Below are 14,813 nucleotides of genomic sequence, written 5' to 3' on the forward strand. Positions count from 1 at the left end.
CAGGAATCTCGGCTAAAGCATCCATGACAGATGGCCATCCAACCTCTGTTTAAAAACCTCCAAGGAAGGAGAGTCCACAACCTCTTGAGGAAGACCATTCCACCAGCTCTTACAGCTTTAAGTGAAAATTTCACTTATATTTATAAACAAAACATCTCTGTTTACATATCTTATTACCACCCCCACAACACCAATCATATATTTTCCCCGCGGAATGTGCATGAAACAACCAAATTTGAATTTTGTGCGTATGTTTAATTTTAGTTTTCATTCAATTTTGTTGTTCTTCTGTTCTTATGTGTCTATAAATAAATAAATAAATAAATGTTTAAATAAATAAAAAGAAAAATACATTTTTTAACAGAAGGGGAAAAAAGCCTGGCTGCAAAGAAAAGTTTCCAGTAAACATTTGAGAATTAGTATAAAAGGTGAATGTTTGAATCTCTCTTGGCAGAGTCTTACGCAGGAGCTGGCTAATGACACTAAAGGCTCGCTTCTGTGTCGATCTCAGATGAGCCTCGCCAACTACGACGTTCCTGCAAGTGATCTCAGTGATCAAGCTGGGATATAAGTGTTCAGTTGGACCCTGAGATGCCCTGGACCTGTGTCATTCAGGGCTTTGTAAAATAATACAAGGAGCTTGGACCTGGCCCAGTTTGAGATGTCAGCCAGGGGCCCCATCAGCACTCTGGCCACCAGCGGAAGCTTCCAAGGGCAGCCCGACATTGAGCGTGTTGCAGTAATCCAGTCTCGAGGTTATCCACTCATGGGCTACAGCGACCAGGCTACTTGGGGTGCCTCCTTTTGACAATGATTGGCCCTGCCTGTGTGAGCCTCTACAGCCTGTCCCACTGGACTGTGAGTCCATATTGTGCTTTGTCAGGGACTAGGGTCCCCTTCTAATAATAAATAATAATAATAATAATAATAATAACTTTTATTTATACCCCACCCTCCCCAGCCAATACCGGACTCAGGGCGGCTAACACCAGGTATAAAAACAATTAATTAAAATACAACTTAAAAACAAGATTAAAATACAACATTAAAATGCAGCCTCATTTCAGTAGAAACTCAAATCAGAAACATTTTGGGGATGAAAACGTCAAATCTTCACCAAGGCCAACTATCCAGACTGGTCCTACGTGGGCCAGAAAAAAGCCAGGGAAGTCCCCAAATAGGAGTTCCCTCACAGAAGGAGAAAAGAAAAGAAAGAGGGGGAGGGAATCAAGTTGATTCCAAGTCAAAGGCCAGGCAGAACAACTCTGTCTTACAGGCCCTGCAGAAAGAAATCAGATCCTTCAGGGCCCTGGTCTCATGAGGCAGAGCGTTCCACCAGGCCGGAGCCAGTGTTGAAAAGGCCCTGGCTCTGGTTGAGGCTAATCTGACTTCCTTAGGGCCCAGGACCTCTAGGGTGTTGCTATTTATGGACCTTCTATCTCCTTTCTGTCTGGCAGGTGCCTCTTGATGCACACGGAAGTCAAGTTCATCACCGGTCCCCATCAACATCCGTGCAGTGTGATGTTCTCTTACGGCATCGGAGTGTTTTTCATCTCATTCCTGGCCAGCTTCATTGCTATCCTGGTAAGAGACATAGGTGCTGATTGCAAAAAAGTTGGCCTCAGGAAAAGCAGAGCTGGGCTCCAGGTGATCTGGAATTTCAGGTGTGGGCAGGGAGGTATTCTAGAAGCCAGGGTGGGGTCTAAAACAGGAGGGATTCAGTTACAGATAGGTAGCTGTGTTGGTCTGCCGTAGTCGAAACAAAATAAAAAAATTTCTTCCAGTAACACCTTAGGAACAGTTGGTTTGTTATTGGTATGAGCTTTCATGTGCATGCACACTTCTTTAGATAAGGTATCTGAAGAAGTGTGCATGCACACGAAAGCTCATACCTTATGGTGCTGGAGGAGACTCTTGAGAGTCCCATGGACTGCAAGAAGATCAAACCTCTCCATTCTTAAGGAAATCAGCCCTGAGTGCTCACTGGAAGGACAGATCGTGAAGCTGAGGCTCCAATACTTTGGCCACCTCATGAGAAGAGAAGACTCCCTGGAAAAGACCCTGATGTTGGGAAAGATGGAGGACACAAGGAGAAGGGGACGACAGAGGACGAGATGGTTGGACAGTGTTCTCGAAGCTACCAGCATAAGTTTGACCAAACTGCGGGAGGCAGTGGAAGACAGAAGTGCCTGGCGTGCTCTGGTCCAGGGGGTTACGAAGAGTCGTACACAACTAAACGACTAAACAACAACAACGTGCTACTGGAAGAATTTTTTTTATTTTATTTTGAGGAGGGATTCAGGTTCTGGAACAGCAAGAAGGGCCAGAGATAGGGGCATAGAATCAAAACTAGGCAGAGATCAAGACCCAAAGCAGTACCCATGGGAAAGACTCAGGCACGAGACAAGTTGGCTGGACTGGAGAGTCAAGCCTTGAGGCCCTTAGGATCAGCTGGCAGAACATGGGAAGCTGCCTTGTACAGATCATTGGCCCATCTGGATCAATATTTCCTACACTGACTGGCAGCAGCTCTCTGGGGTTTTGGACTGGGTTCTCGCCCAAGCCCTGCCTGGAGATGCTGTCGGGGACTGAACCTGGGACCTTTTGCATGAAGTTTTACTGAAGTTCTCACCCTGGGCCAGCAGGGGGATACTGTAGATAGTTATGCAAATAAGGGATCGAAAATGACGTTCAGTGATTCAGCTCAGTGATTCAGCTTAGAGGGTGGCCGCATCTGGCTGTGCTCTGATGTCCATCGATCCCACCTTCGTCGCCAGTGTTAAGTCATGGGTGAACATATCAGACGACACAGCGATTCTTCAAACAGCTCTTGTTTATTCACAGGCCAGAACAGAACTGAACTGAAGGGTTCAGTCGGCCTGCTTATATAGAGCTCCAGTACAACGTAACTGTAAATTTTCTAAAACTATCCAGTCTCACTGAGCTACAGATTGGTGTTGCAACCCAGAGGGACCGTAGGGCCTATTCCACCAGGCTTAAAATGGAAAGGGGGAGCAGGCAGCGCAGGTGGTGAGACTTCGGGAAACCCTAGTTTGGGACAACACTCCCCACAAACTCCCCACAGTAGAATCATGGAATCATAGATCTTTTTTTCCTGGGATGACATCACTCTCTGTAATCCTGGCAGCCTCCCTCTCCCAGCTCTGCTGTTGCTTTTTGCAAACTAACACACAGCTGGAGTCTATCCCCTTTCTTGCCTGAAACTGAATGTCCCGCCTTTTCTGCCATCGCCTGTTTTTGTTCTTCAATGGCACCTCTCTCCGCCAATCTCCTGAGGAAGCTGGCTTGACTTATTTCTTAGGCCTTGCCAAATAATTTGACCGAACCCCTCATTTACTAATTTCAGAAACTGTGGGGAGAACCGGGCACCCAGGAATTTTAGGAGACCCTTGCTCCCTGCAAACCCATAACTATACAGTTTATGCTTACCCAACAATTTCATAATGTGAAGGGAGTCCTCTGTTTTCATTTTTAGCTGTGTACATAATAAAGCTGTCCCTGTCTATTGCAAAAGAGTCTTTGTGCTTTAAACCATATGTGAATTTTATTCTGTTAGTCAATTTTTCCACAAGTGCTGCTTAACATACTGCATTGTACCAGTTTGTCAAAGAAGCAGCCCTCCCCCCCCAGATTCTTCCAGCATTTCATTATTACGAGCCTGGCCACCAGGGGTTTGAACTGTAACTTAGTGCTACCTCGTGCAGAAAGGCTGAGCAGAGCCAGCTCTGGATATTTAGACGTGTTTGGTTCAGTATTTGCTTTTATTTCAACAAATTCTTCCTGGAACTGAGCCACTTTCCCACATGCCCACCACATGCTGATGAGACCCCAACGTTCTCTAGCATTTTGAAGACTAGGAAGAGCCAATGTTGGATGGGCGTATCGGTGTGAGATACCATTTTTGCAATACAATGCAATTGCATCTTATGGGCAATTGACTTCCACAATTTCAACCCTGCAAATTGAAACCTTGCAAATTAATTGCATGCAAGGTGGAGAGCGTAAAAAGCTCATTTTGTGCTGTGTTTTCCTGGTGTGGAAAGAGCTTTTAAGCACCCCACGTTGTCTACTGGGCTCTCATGAGATTTCACGGGAACTTAAATGGCCCTATGAGATCTCGTGAGGGCATCTCAGAGCTTGTGTGCTGAATGAGACGTGCCCATTAAGGAAAGCAAAGTGCTTAAAAGCTCTCTGCCTTGCTTGGAGGGTAAGGTCTGCTCTCGTGCTGGCTCAGGAAAGTAAGGAGGGTCACAGGAGGGCGGATCAAGTATATGTGGTTTTGCATATATGGGGCTGTTCAATATCTGGTTTTCAACATCGCAATATATCACCAGCTAAACATAGCAATATACCGATATATCACGTAGTCTGAAATATGGCTGGAGCTATGTAGAGGCATTGGCTGGCTTCACGTCATGTTTTGCGATATGTTGCCAGGTCTAAAACTATGACGCCGGGCATCACTTTTCAGCATGGGCTTAGTTGGTCAGCTCACCTAAATATGACCATCCTGGCTGCCCGTAGAACCATCAAAGCCTTGGAGAAATTCTTCTATGCAAAAGGTGGCCAGTTGGTTCCACCAATCAGAAAAGCATTTATCAGCAAAGTCCTCCCGATGTTACTGTATGGGGTTGAAATCTGGGGGTGGAATTTAAAAACACTACAACGGCTCGAGATTCTACAAAACTCTTTTGCACGAAAGTTACTGGGCCTCCCCAAGGGCTCGGTTGCTGCACAGTTAAGAACAGAACTGGGCCTCCCCTCTATTGTTGCGAGAGCCCACATTAGAATTATTAGTTTTTATTGTAAATTAATCAAAGCCCCAGGCTCCCTACTAGCCAGGCAAGCCTTTTTAACTTGTGCTCATAACAACAAATGGTCCAAGGCCATGGAGATTATCACGGCACGCTACTCCCTCCCAGATCGTGACACGCTGTCATCTTGGGACCATCATAATATCCGGGCCTGGATTCTTACAAGAGACGAGGCCATGGACCGGGCACAGTCCACCACAGCTCGCCTCTCCAAGTGGCTCCCTAAAGTGAAAGTGGTAAGATCACTTGCCAACTACTTGATAGACCTGACGGAGCCCAATTTGAGAAGAGCGTTTACCATGGCCCGTTTCCATTCTATACCCACGGCCTTCTTGCAGGGGATTTACTTTAAGACCCCCATTACTCAGCGTCTATGTCCATGCACAATGAATGAAGTAGAGGACTTCATACACTTCTTTTTCTACTGCCCTATTTATGAGCTAATAAGAACTAAGCTCCTCCTCTTGATTCCGCCCACCATCACATCTAAGGAAGACTGTTTGAAATCGCTTCTTGTGGACGCAAATCCCCAAATTTCACGTGGGGTGGCAATCTTTATAGTGCAGGCTTTGAAACTCAGGGCTACACTGACTGGGTAGTGTGTCCCAGACCTGGACCTGTTTTAATTCTTTTATTACCTTTTTAACCTCATGTGCCGAGCCTATTTTGGGGCCACTATATGTTTTATATACATCTGCATTTTAGATTCCTGGCGCTGGCAACTAAATTTTTACATTATTGTTTTAGGGTAATTTAAATGTCACAATGCCAGTAATATCGTTTTGAATTTTGTTAGGTTGCTTCTCTCTAGCATTTTTTTTGTTTTATCCTGCTATGGCTGTATGCTAATGCAATAAAGGTTTGATTGATTGATTGATTGATTGATTGACTTCAAACCAGTTTTGGATGCTGTATCAATATATCGCCCAGCCCTAAATGTAACTCACATGCCAGATGCGATTTTGCTGTATTTTTAGTGCTACCTGTTTCATCTACTTCATTGCTATTATAAGAGGAGGTTGTGCTGAATTTTATTTTATTTACACATTGAGTGTATTGCTCATGTTAGTGAGATTTCTAGCAACACCTTCCTCTGAGGAAGTCAGGGTGTATTTAATCCTGGGCTTCATTGCTGCCTGGGGCTTAGAGCCCAAGCCCTCTTCATTAAACGTGATCAGGAGGAACTACAGTGGAACCTCGGGTTGCGGACGTAATTCGTGATGGAGGCACGTCCGCAACCCGCATCATTCACATCCTGAAGCACCACGTCTGCACAGGCGCAATTTGGCGCTTCTGTGCATGCGCAATTCAGCGTTTCTGCACATGTGCGAGCGGCGAAACCCAGAAGTAACCTGTTCCGGTACTTCTGGGTTTCCCGCAGTCCGTAACCCGAAAACATGTAACCTGAAGCATCCGTAACATGAGCTATGACTGTAGTAGATTCTGATAACTGGTTTTGGTTTTTCTGCAGGTTTTGCTTCTCCAAGCCAGAGGGCTGTACAAGAGGTTTCTGAATTCAACCGGCTACGTGGGCGATCAGGAGTGGGCGATGATTAAGATGGTAGAGCAAAGAGTGTTTTTGTACCCCATGATATTTTTTTGCTGCTGGGGTCCAGGTAAGGAAAGCTGGGGAATGCCCTGCCTTTGACAGTCTGCCTTGTTACGTGTCTAGAAAGTCCATGAGAGTTACCCCCGGATAAGTAGATATAGATATATCTGTGGCTTGCCCTCTCAGATAAGTTAATTTAAAGGAAATAAATAAAACAATGTTCCTTCTTACCTTTTCTCCCGATAACCCACAAAAAAAGCATTCTGGAAAATTAGGGGCAGGTGATGATGGGAATTGTAGTCTGAAAACATCTGGAGTGCTGAGGTTGAGGAAGCCTGCTTTAAAGTTTTGAAGTTTGCCACCCTGGGACTTCTTTAAGAGGATGCAGGTTTAATAAGTAAAACAAATAATGGGCTGGGGAAATAAAAACACCTAGCTGTGCCTTACTGAAGTCACTTTGGGGCTACAGCGATGTGATATTATTGGTGACTGAGTCCTCCCCTTTTGATTTTTCCAGCCTTTATCCTTGGAATCTTCAGACTGACATCTTTGGAGCACACCAGGCCGTACATGGGATTTTGTGTTTTAGAGGTAAGCATTGTGTTAATCTTTGAAGCCCTGAACAACTTAGGTCCCGGGTAACTCGGAGATCGCCTGAACCCTCGATCACCTGCAGGAGAGTCTTTGCTTGTGCCCCGAGTTTATGACGCAAATTTGACAACAACAAGAAGCAGAGACTTTAGTGTTGTTGGCCCAGTCCTGTGGAACTCTGCGCCACTAGAGATTTAGCAGGCGCCTTTTTGTGCCAGGTTTGCAATGCCCGCTGAAATTTTTTTCTTTTCCATCAGGCTTATGCAGGCAATTAAGAATGCATTCCCCGCCCCCACAACAGTTATCCGATTTCTGATTTTAACATTTTTATATGGTTTTCATTGCATGGTTTTATGTGCAGTTGTTGTTTATTTTTAAATTGAATACGGTTCTGAGAAATACAAATTCAAATGCGAGCAGCCCTGTTACCTTGCTGAAAACAAGCAGGTCTGGGCCTTGTCAATGCCTGAGCAAGTGATTGTGGGAATGTTCAGGGTGGCAGGAGAGGATATATTGTTTATTAATATCCTTCCTAACGTGCTAGCAATTTCCTTTCCTTAGCAGAGTTTACATTCCTCTTCTCATGCACAGCAAATAACTGGTTGCAGTCTCGTGTGAGCCTTTCACTATTATACAATTCAACCTGTCTCAGATTGAATTGTACGTTCCTGGTAAATTCCCTTGAATCCTTCTTAAAAAGAATAAAGATGCCACAATCTTATTCAAAGATGATAAAAACAAGTTTACTCACATCAGTTCACAGTTGGATCCCTGAAGGCAAACTTAGTTACCAATATGTACATGTGGATCTACCCCATATGGGGGAATAATCCCAGTGCTGCTGCTAGCTGAGAGCTAGCAGAGCAGTCCTAGCTAGAAGCTGGTCAAACGATGAAGGAAGTCAAAGAGAAAGAGGGGAGCTGTGTGACTTGTCCTTTTGTTACCTGGACAGGTAAGGTCACGCCCACCTTCTATCACATGCAAAAGGAAGGATGCTCCAGCCAGGAGGAACAGGAAGTTTTGACTGGCTGGACCAAACATTCCCTCGCATGTTTTCTCTAGCGTTACAAGGAATGTTGTACTTGACTGCCTCTCATGGATTACATCCCACAGTGATTGCGTGGGAGCCACATTTGGATCCCTCTGGGCTCCATGACGGAAGCTGTCAATGCAAGGAAAATAAATAAAAATAAAACAAACAATGTGAGCCTCAGGTCAACCCCTGACGGCACCACTGATATGACCAGCGCTGTGGACAATGGGACCTATGGGCTAGCCCTGCACGGTGGGCCCCTTGCCCCGACTGCAGCTGGGGTAATAAAGCCACGTTAAAATGAATCCTAAAAACTAATAACAAACTCATTCTCCACCTGCCAATTGCACCGTCCACCTTCCAAGAGAGAGGAAAGCATCACTCAAAGTTTGCAGAAGTTCAGAAAATATGTTGGAGTAAAGGTAAAGGGACCTCTGACCATTAGGTCCAGCCATGACCGACTCTGGGGTTGCGGTGCTCATCTCGCTTTATTGGCCAAAGGAGCCGGCGTACAGCTTCTGGGTCATGTGGCCAGCATGACTAAGCTGCTTCTGGCGAACCACAGCAGCACACGGAAACGCCATTTACCTTTCCACGGAGCGGTACCTATTTATCTGCTTACACTTTGAAGTGCTTTTGAACTGCTAGGTTGGCAGGAGCAGGGACCGAGCAATGGGAGCTCACCCCGTTGCGGGGATTCGAACAGCCAACCTTCTGATCGGCAAGTCCCAGGCTCTGTGGTTTAACCCACAGCGCCACCTGTGTCCCGTTATGTTGGGGTAGGGGAATGCTAAAACAGCCCAGGGAAGACAGGAACAGGTTTTCATGTCATCTCCAGCTGGGTGAGAGTGCCTTTTTCAAAAATGATTTTTTATGAAGACAACTCTGCATACAGCTTGTTCGCTTCAGCCCTGTGTGAGCTGGCTACAACTTATTGCCTAGGCTTGTAGGGTCCTGCCCGCCTCTGCTCCCCCCTCTTTTCATCTTCAGGGCTCAGTGGTGGGAGGGAGGGCAGAGATAATCACCAGCACCCCCTCCACCCCCCAGGTCTCAAGTTTGGGCCCTGAAATCTATGGGGACGGGGGTGCTCCTAACCTGGCAAGTCTACTGAGCATGTTCAGGAGCTACACAATGCTGATCGACTTTTGCTTTTGGGCAGGTGGGTTTTTTTTTTAATAGAAAAAACAGGATGGAGAAGGAAATGGAACTGTCATGCTTAACTAGGCCTTTTCCAGGAGGCGAGCAAAAGGGGCTGCAGTGTGTTGAACCCCGCTGCAACATTTTGTTGCAGGTTCTACTCGTCTTTCAAAATGGCACTGGATGCTCCTTCTGAAAAGCAAATGGGGATTTTTTTTGGGGGGTGGAGGTGGCTGCTCTTTGGGGCCACTCGGTTTATGGGATTTCTACCCCAGTATCTTCTCAGATGACAATCTACACTGTCCCCCCTCCCTGTGTTGCCATTTTATTCTAACGCCAACCCTGTGAGGTATGTCAGGCTGAGAGGATGAGCAACAGGTCCATGACAACCCAAGGAGAGTCGGGGGCACTATTCATGTTATTTCATGTCAAAGATTTCTATTGGGGAGGGGCAGCGGTAGAGCACCTTGTTTCGAATGCGGAAGGTACGAAAAGGGGGGGAAAGCTGAGGCAAACAATTTCAGAGGAGGCCTTTTTGTCTGTTTAAAGATGTGGATAAGGAGACGGAATACATTTAAGGGAGGAAAACAGGGTGATAGCCGAAGAAAAGCACAGTAAACAGCAGCAACAGTGAGGATAGGAGACTCCAGAGAGGCTGGAAACGGACTAGGCCTCAACATGAAAGCAAAGTACCGTATTTTTCACTCTATAGGACGCACTTTTCCCCCTCCAAAAATTAAGGGGACATGTGTGTGCGTCCTATGGAGCGAATGCAGGCTCCTTGGCTTCAGCGATAGCAACGCGAAGCCTCCGAAGCGCAGAGGGAGCACTCCCTCCGCGCTCTGGAGGCTTCGTGTTGCTTTCGCTGAAGCCTGGAGAGCGAGAGGGGTCGATCAGCGAAAGGAACCTGAAGCCTTTGGAGTGCAGCACGAGTTCCCGCTGCGCTCCAAAGGCTTCAGGTGGCTATCCCTGAAGCCTTTCGAGCACAGCGGGACCTCACGATGCGCTCCAAAGGCTTCGGGTTCCTTTTGCTGAAGCCGGGAGAGCAAGACTCTCCTGGCTTCAGCCAAGAGGAAGAGCTGCGCAGCGCCCCTTCAGCCAAGCGGGAGGAGAAATGGAAGGGGCTCCATTTATCCTGCCGCTTCGCTGTAGGGGCGCTGAGCAGAGAGGGGGAGAATATTTTTTTTCCTGTTCTCCCCCTCCTATGGTCCAGTGTGTCCTATGGCCCGGTGTGTCCTATAAAGCGAAAAATACGGTATTTCATGGAGTTGGACCAGTGGCTTTCAGGCAAGGGTCCCTCCCAGACCTACCTGGAGGTGTCAGGGATTGAACCCAAGACCTTCAGCATGCAGATCAAGGGGTTTAGTGCTGCGTTGTGTTCCTTCCCCCCTTAAAGAGTAAATTAAGGTGGTAGTCCTCATGGTCTTGAGGGGGTGGGAAAGAGCTGATTGAAATGGCACCACCGTATTCTGCTGCTTCAACTGGAATTTTGCTGCTCTCCAGTTCTGCTGCAGCCACTGACCCGCCCGTCTCCCCATCTCTCTCCTAGGCCCTGACAGCGTCATCCCAGGGCCTCCTGAACTGCGCTGTTTACTGCTGGACCCAGCATACGTTCCGCTGCATGAAGCGCAGGGCCTGCCAAGACGGCGAGACCCAGACGCCGCTCCTGCGGTCCCAGAAGAGGTTCTACGAAAGCACGCTGCCCGCTGCTGGACGCCAGGTGGAGGCCAAGTCCGCTGCGGGCTCCACGGCGCTGTGAGCAAGGGAGCTTTTGGAGTCCCTCTGGCTGAGCACCCGAAACTCTCTCCTCCCACTCCTTTGGCACCCTCCTCACTGCCACGTATTGCCAGAGGGGAAGGTGGGCAGCCCAGCCACCTTGGCCCACCAGGCTCCCCACCTGATCCCACCCATGCCCTGCCAAGTTCAAGAGACCTTATCCAGTCCATCGTGTGTGGTGTGTGTGTACGCTTGTACACACGGAGGGGGCCCTTTGAATACATTGTGAGTTGTGCACATCTCTGCATGCTTACTTGGAAGCAAGTGCCACCCCTGCAATGGGACTCCCTCCTGGGCAAGTTTGGGCGGCCATATAAGCATGTCTCTCTTCCATCATTTGCTCAGCCTAAGCTCAGTTTTGGCCAACATGGTGTCCTCCAGCCGCTTTGAACCAAAACTGCCCTCAGCCCTGGCCATCAAATTGCAATAAGAGAATCTTGTGCTCAGGTCCTGCTTGTGGGTTTACCACATGCCTCTGTTTGGCCACTGTAAGAACATGATGTTGGACTTGATGGGCCATTGGCCTGACTCGCCAGGACTCTTCTCCTGTTATGTCTTTGCTGTTTCACCCTGGATGAAAAGGGCGAGTGAGGGAAAGCCAAGTTTGTACACATGGTTAATTGTGCAAACCCAGTTCCTAAATGCTAGTGAAATGACACTTAATGGTCCTTGAAGTTCTGAGTTAGTCACCCAACAAGGACAAACTGTTTTACTACTGCTAGGTTACACAGCACGGAATGAAACATTTGATTTCATTAAACTATTTCAGTGCATTCTTCTTAAGGCTTTTGCAACTGGGGGAAAATGCAAATTTTATTAGAGCAAAGACCGTATTACAATTGCTCCTATTATAAGGACTATATACAGGGGAAATTTATTTCTGGGATGAGGGAGCATGTGCGCCGCCCCGACATATGGCTGAACTACAGTTCCCATCAGCCACTGGCACAGCATGGTCAACAGCCAGGGATGATGGGAACTGGAGTCCACTTGCCACCAACCTCTGCTTTATTATAGATGCTTTGGAGTGCAGTCGATGTCTTAACAGGAGGTCCAAGGATGCCTTGAAATGTCCACAAGCATTACTCTTTGGAATCTGTAGAGTTCAATCCTTCCTTTACTTTGCAAACGCGACAGGAATCAACTTGGTCAACATCTAGGCTGCTGCCTTGCAGATTCCCTCCAACCCGTGAGCTGGTGAATTGCCTACACCATTCTGGTAGCTTCCGCAGCCTTGGCACAATAAAAGTGATAGCGGCAAGAACCAGGACTCCTAGAGGGATCACTGTTTCAAAAGTTCGTTTCACGACTTTTGTGCTCCAGTTCTGCCTTGGATACCCACCATCGATGCTTCCCCCAGACCCCCAAAACATGCAGTTTGGAGGGGCCCAGCCACTGTTGCAGTGGCAGTTATTGAGGTTGTTACAAACACCTCTGTCATTGCACTTTTTGTTGGGATCACACACTGCCTTCTTCCTGAAAATGCACGTATGGTTCTTGCAGAGTTTCCCAGGGCCACATGGAGTGCCATCAGGCACCATTCCGAGATCCACAAAATCTGTCCCGCCATGGTAGGCCACACTCCAGCAGCTAGCGCTAGTGCCTGACAACTCAGTGGGAGTCACGGCATAGTGTGGCATTGAAGGTATGTTTCTGACGTTGGTACACTGAACTCTCCCGCACTTTACGTCTTGAGGCTGGCATTTCACAAAAGTACCTCCTGTCCAATCCCTGCCACAGTTGCCATACGCATCCCCCACACTATTCCGAGACTGAAAGCAGGATGCTGGAGCCGCTGTGGCTCCATAGCCAAAGATCCTGGCGCACAGGTAGTTGTGAGTCCAACACTGCTTGGCATAACAATGGGAATCGAGTTTGCTGCACGGCGTCCCGTCTTGCATGTACACATCATTGGGGCACCACTCAGATTTCCCACTACAGTACTCAGGAAGGTCACACTCATTGATCTGAATTCGACAAAGGTCTCCACTTGGAAGGAAGTGACAGTTTTTACAACATGGCCCAGAAGAGCATTGTGCACGTGGCTTCAAGGTGCAGTCAGGGTTGCAGCAAAGATTCTGCTTGCACCTCTGCGTGCCGCCGCAGTCGCATTCTTCTCCCTTATCCAACACTCCATTGCCACAATGCTTGATAGGTGGTATCTTTTGGGGCCTGTTGTTCAGGCAGTCCAGGTTCCCTTCCAGCACAAGTTCTGCAAAAGTGTGAATGCTGCAGTTGCTGAACTTGTTCGTTTCTGCCTTGTACGAATGCATGACACAGGTTTTGTATCCTCCACAAACACAGTTGGATTCGTCGTGTTCAAGCCCCATGTGATGACCCAACTCATGGGACATGGCCCTTGAAAAGAGAATTGGATTCTTCTGCAAGTAGCTCAAAACCCCTGCAGAATAGCTTGGCCTGCAGATGGCATTACCATATGACTTCCCGAGGGTGTGCTCGAACTCCTGGTGAGTGAGCAACAGGGCTGTGTCGTGCTTCATCCACTTCGCAAGACCGTTCACTCTCCAGCTGTTGAAATTATTCAGAAGCAACCCAACCTCATTTGTAACCTCGAAAGGGTTGCCTCTGTTCCAGATCTCCAGTCCAATCAGGACAATACTTGTGTGCAGCTCCTGGAAGTGCACACCCATTAAGTTAACTATGTCCAAAATGAGGTATGCCATCCTGGTTTCATTGGCACCTTCAAACTGAAACAGCTTCTCGTCCACAACAATGTACAGCTCAATGTATTTTGGGTGCCTTGGGTCACGCCGGGTCCCTCTTTCCGCCCTCAGTTCTTCTGCCTGACGCTTTGCAACTGGAGCTCTCATTCCACACATACAAGGCTTTGGTTCGTTGATCAGGTAGAGAAGGTGCTGAAAAGTTGAAGAATCGTGGAAAGGCTCTATGCCATAATTTCTGTCTCTGATACTTAGGAATCCTGTCAAGCCAGAGCAGGTCTTCAGAACCACAAGCGAATTGGCTACGCCATCCACATGCCCTTCGTGGTAGCATTCAACAGGGATGTAGGGATGACTTTCGATCCGTCTGCCCTGGGAACTGTATGTGAAGAGTGGGAGGTTTTTGACCAGGAAGTCGTGCTTCCTGGGCTTCAACTGAATGACGTAGTCCTTTCCTGATACATTGAGGATATAGGAAAGTTCATTCTTCTTGGCTTTCCCTCCCCAAAGCACCAACTGCCTTGGGGTGATCACTTCATACGACGTATACTCAGGAGCAGGAAATGAGCTGGTGGGAAGGAGGAACCCCAGCAAAATAACAGGATTCGTCAACTGCAGAACCAGCCATTTGTGGAGGCCACCACTGCCATGTGCCATGATTTTCTCTTCTCAGAAGCGGTTGTGGTCACCTTTTTGGGTGATAAGAAGGACCAAAAGGAAGAAGGGTGGACACCAAAGAGAGGAAGATACCCCAATAATTATATTCCTCTAGTCCCAGGAATTCTCATTTAATCTTCTAAAGTGTATTTCCAGAGACTTCTAGATGACAAAGGAGATGACAAAGAGGGAGGAAGAACCACCATGCCAGTTCAAATGTCCTCTCCTGTGGTGGGAAATTCCATGACCAGGCTAACGGTTTCTCATGCTATTTGAATATGGACATTCCATCTGCTGAGGCAGGTGGGCATTGGAAGAGCACGGAACACGGTAGAGAGCAGCTGTTTGCTATTCTCGATGTGGATCCGGACCCACTTATTGCTGGAATCCTGGCCAAGAGGGCTAACCTAGGCCAAATTCACACTGTGGGTTTAAAGGGGAATTGTGAAGGAAGAGTATACATGAGTAGCCAACTGTGACGGGGGAAAGGTCAGGCGGGCTAAAGCTCAGAATGATCTCAGGCTTGCAAGAGAGGTGAAAGATAATAAAGCCAC

At 47.6% G+C, this 14,813-nt stretch overlaps 2 protein-coding genes across 2 annotated transcripts; one reads left to right on the forward strand and one right to left on the reverse strand.

The window, feature by feature from the left end:
* LOC128419934 (transmembrane protein 116-like) lies at positions 1 to 11,083 on the forward strand. The gene is made up of 5 exons (XM_053401242.1): positions 1 to 121; positions 1,458 to 1,584; positions 6,307 to 6,451; positions 6,902 to 6,975; positions 10,695 to 11,083. Exons 2-5 carry the CDS (start codon positions 1,468 to 1,470, stop codon positions 10,902 to 10,904), a joined length of 546 nt encoding a protein of 181 aa, XP_053257217.1. The 5' UTR covers positions 1 to 121; positions 1,458 to 1,467; the 3' UTR covers positions 10,905 to 11,083.
* A 633-nt stretch (positions 11,084 to 11,716) lies between these two features.
* On the reverse strand, positions 11,717 to 14,259 carry LOC128419919 (disintegrin and metalloproteinase domain-containing protein 21-like). Its single transcript, XM_053401213.1, has one exon. The coding sequence runs from the start codon at positions 14,257 to 14,259 to the stop codon at positions 12,004 to 12,006; it is 2,256 nt and encodes a 751-aa protein (XP_053257188.1). The 3' UTR covers positions 11,717 to 12,003.
* Between the last annotated feature and the right edge of the window lie 554 nt (positions 14,260 to 14,813).

Source organism: Podarcis raffonei, chromosome 8 (genome assembly GCF_027172205.1).
Source record: "Podarcis raffonei isolate rPodRaf1 chromosome 8, rPodRaf1.pri, whole genome shotgun sequence".
NCBI lineage: Eukaryota > Metazoa > Chordata > Lepidosauria > Squamata > Lacertidae > Podarcis > Podarcis raffonei.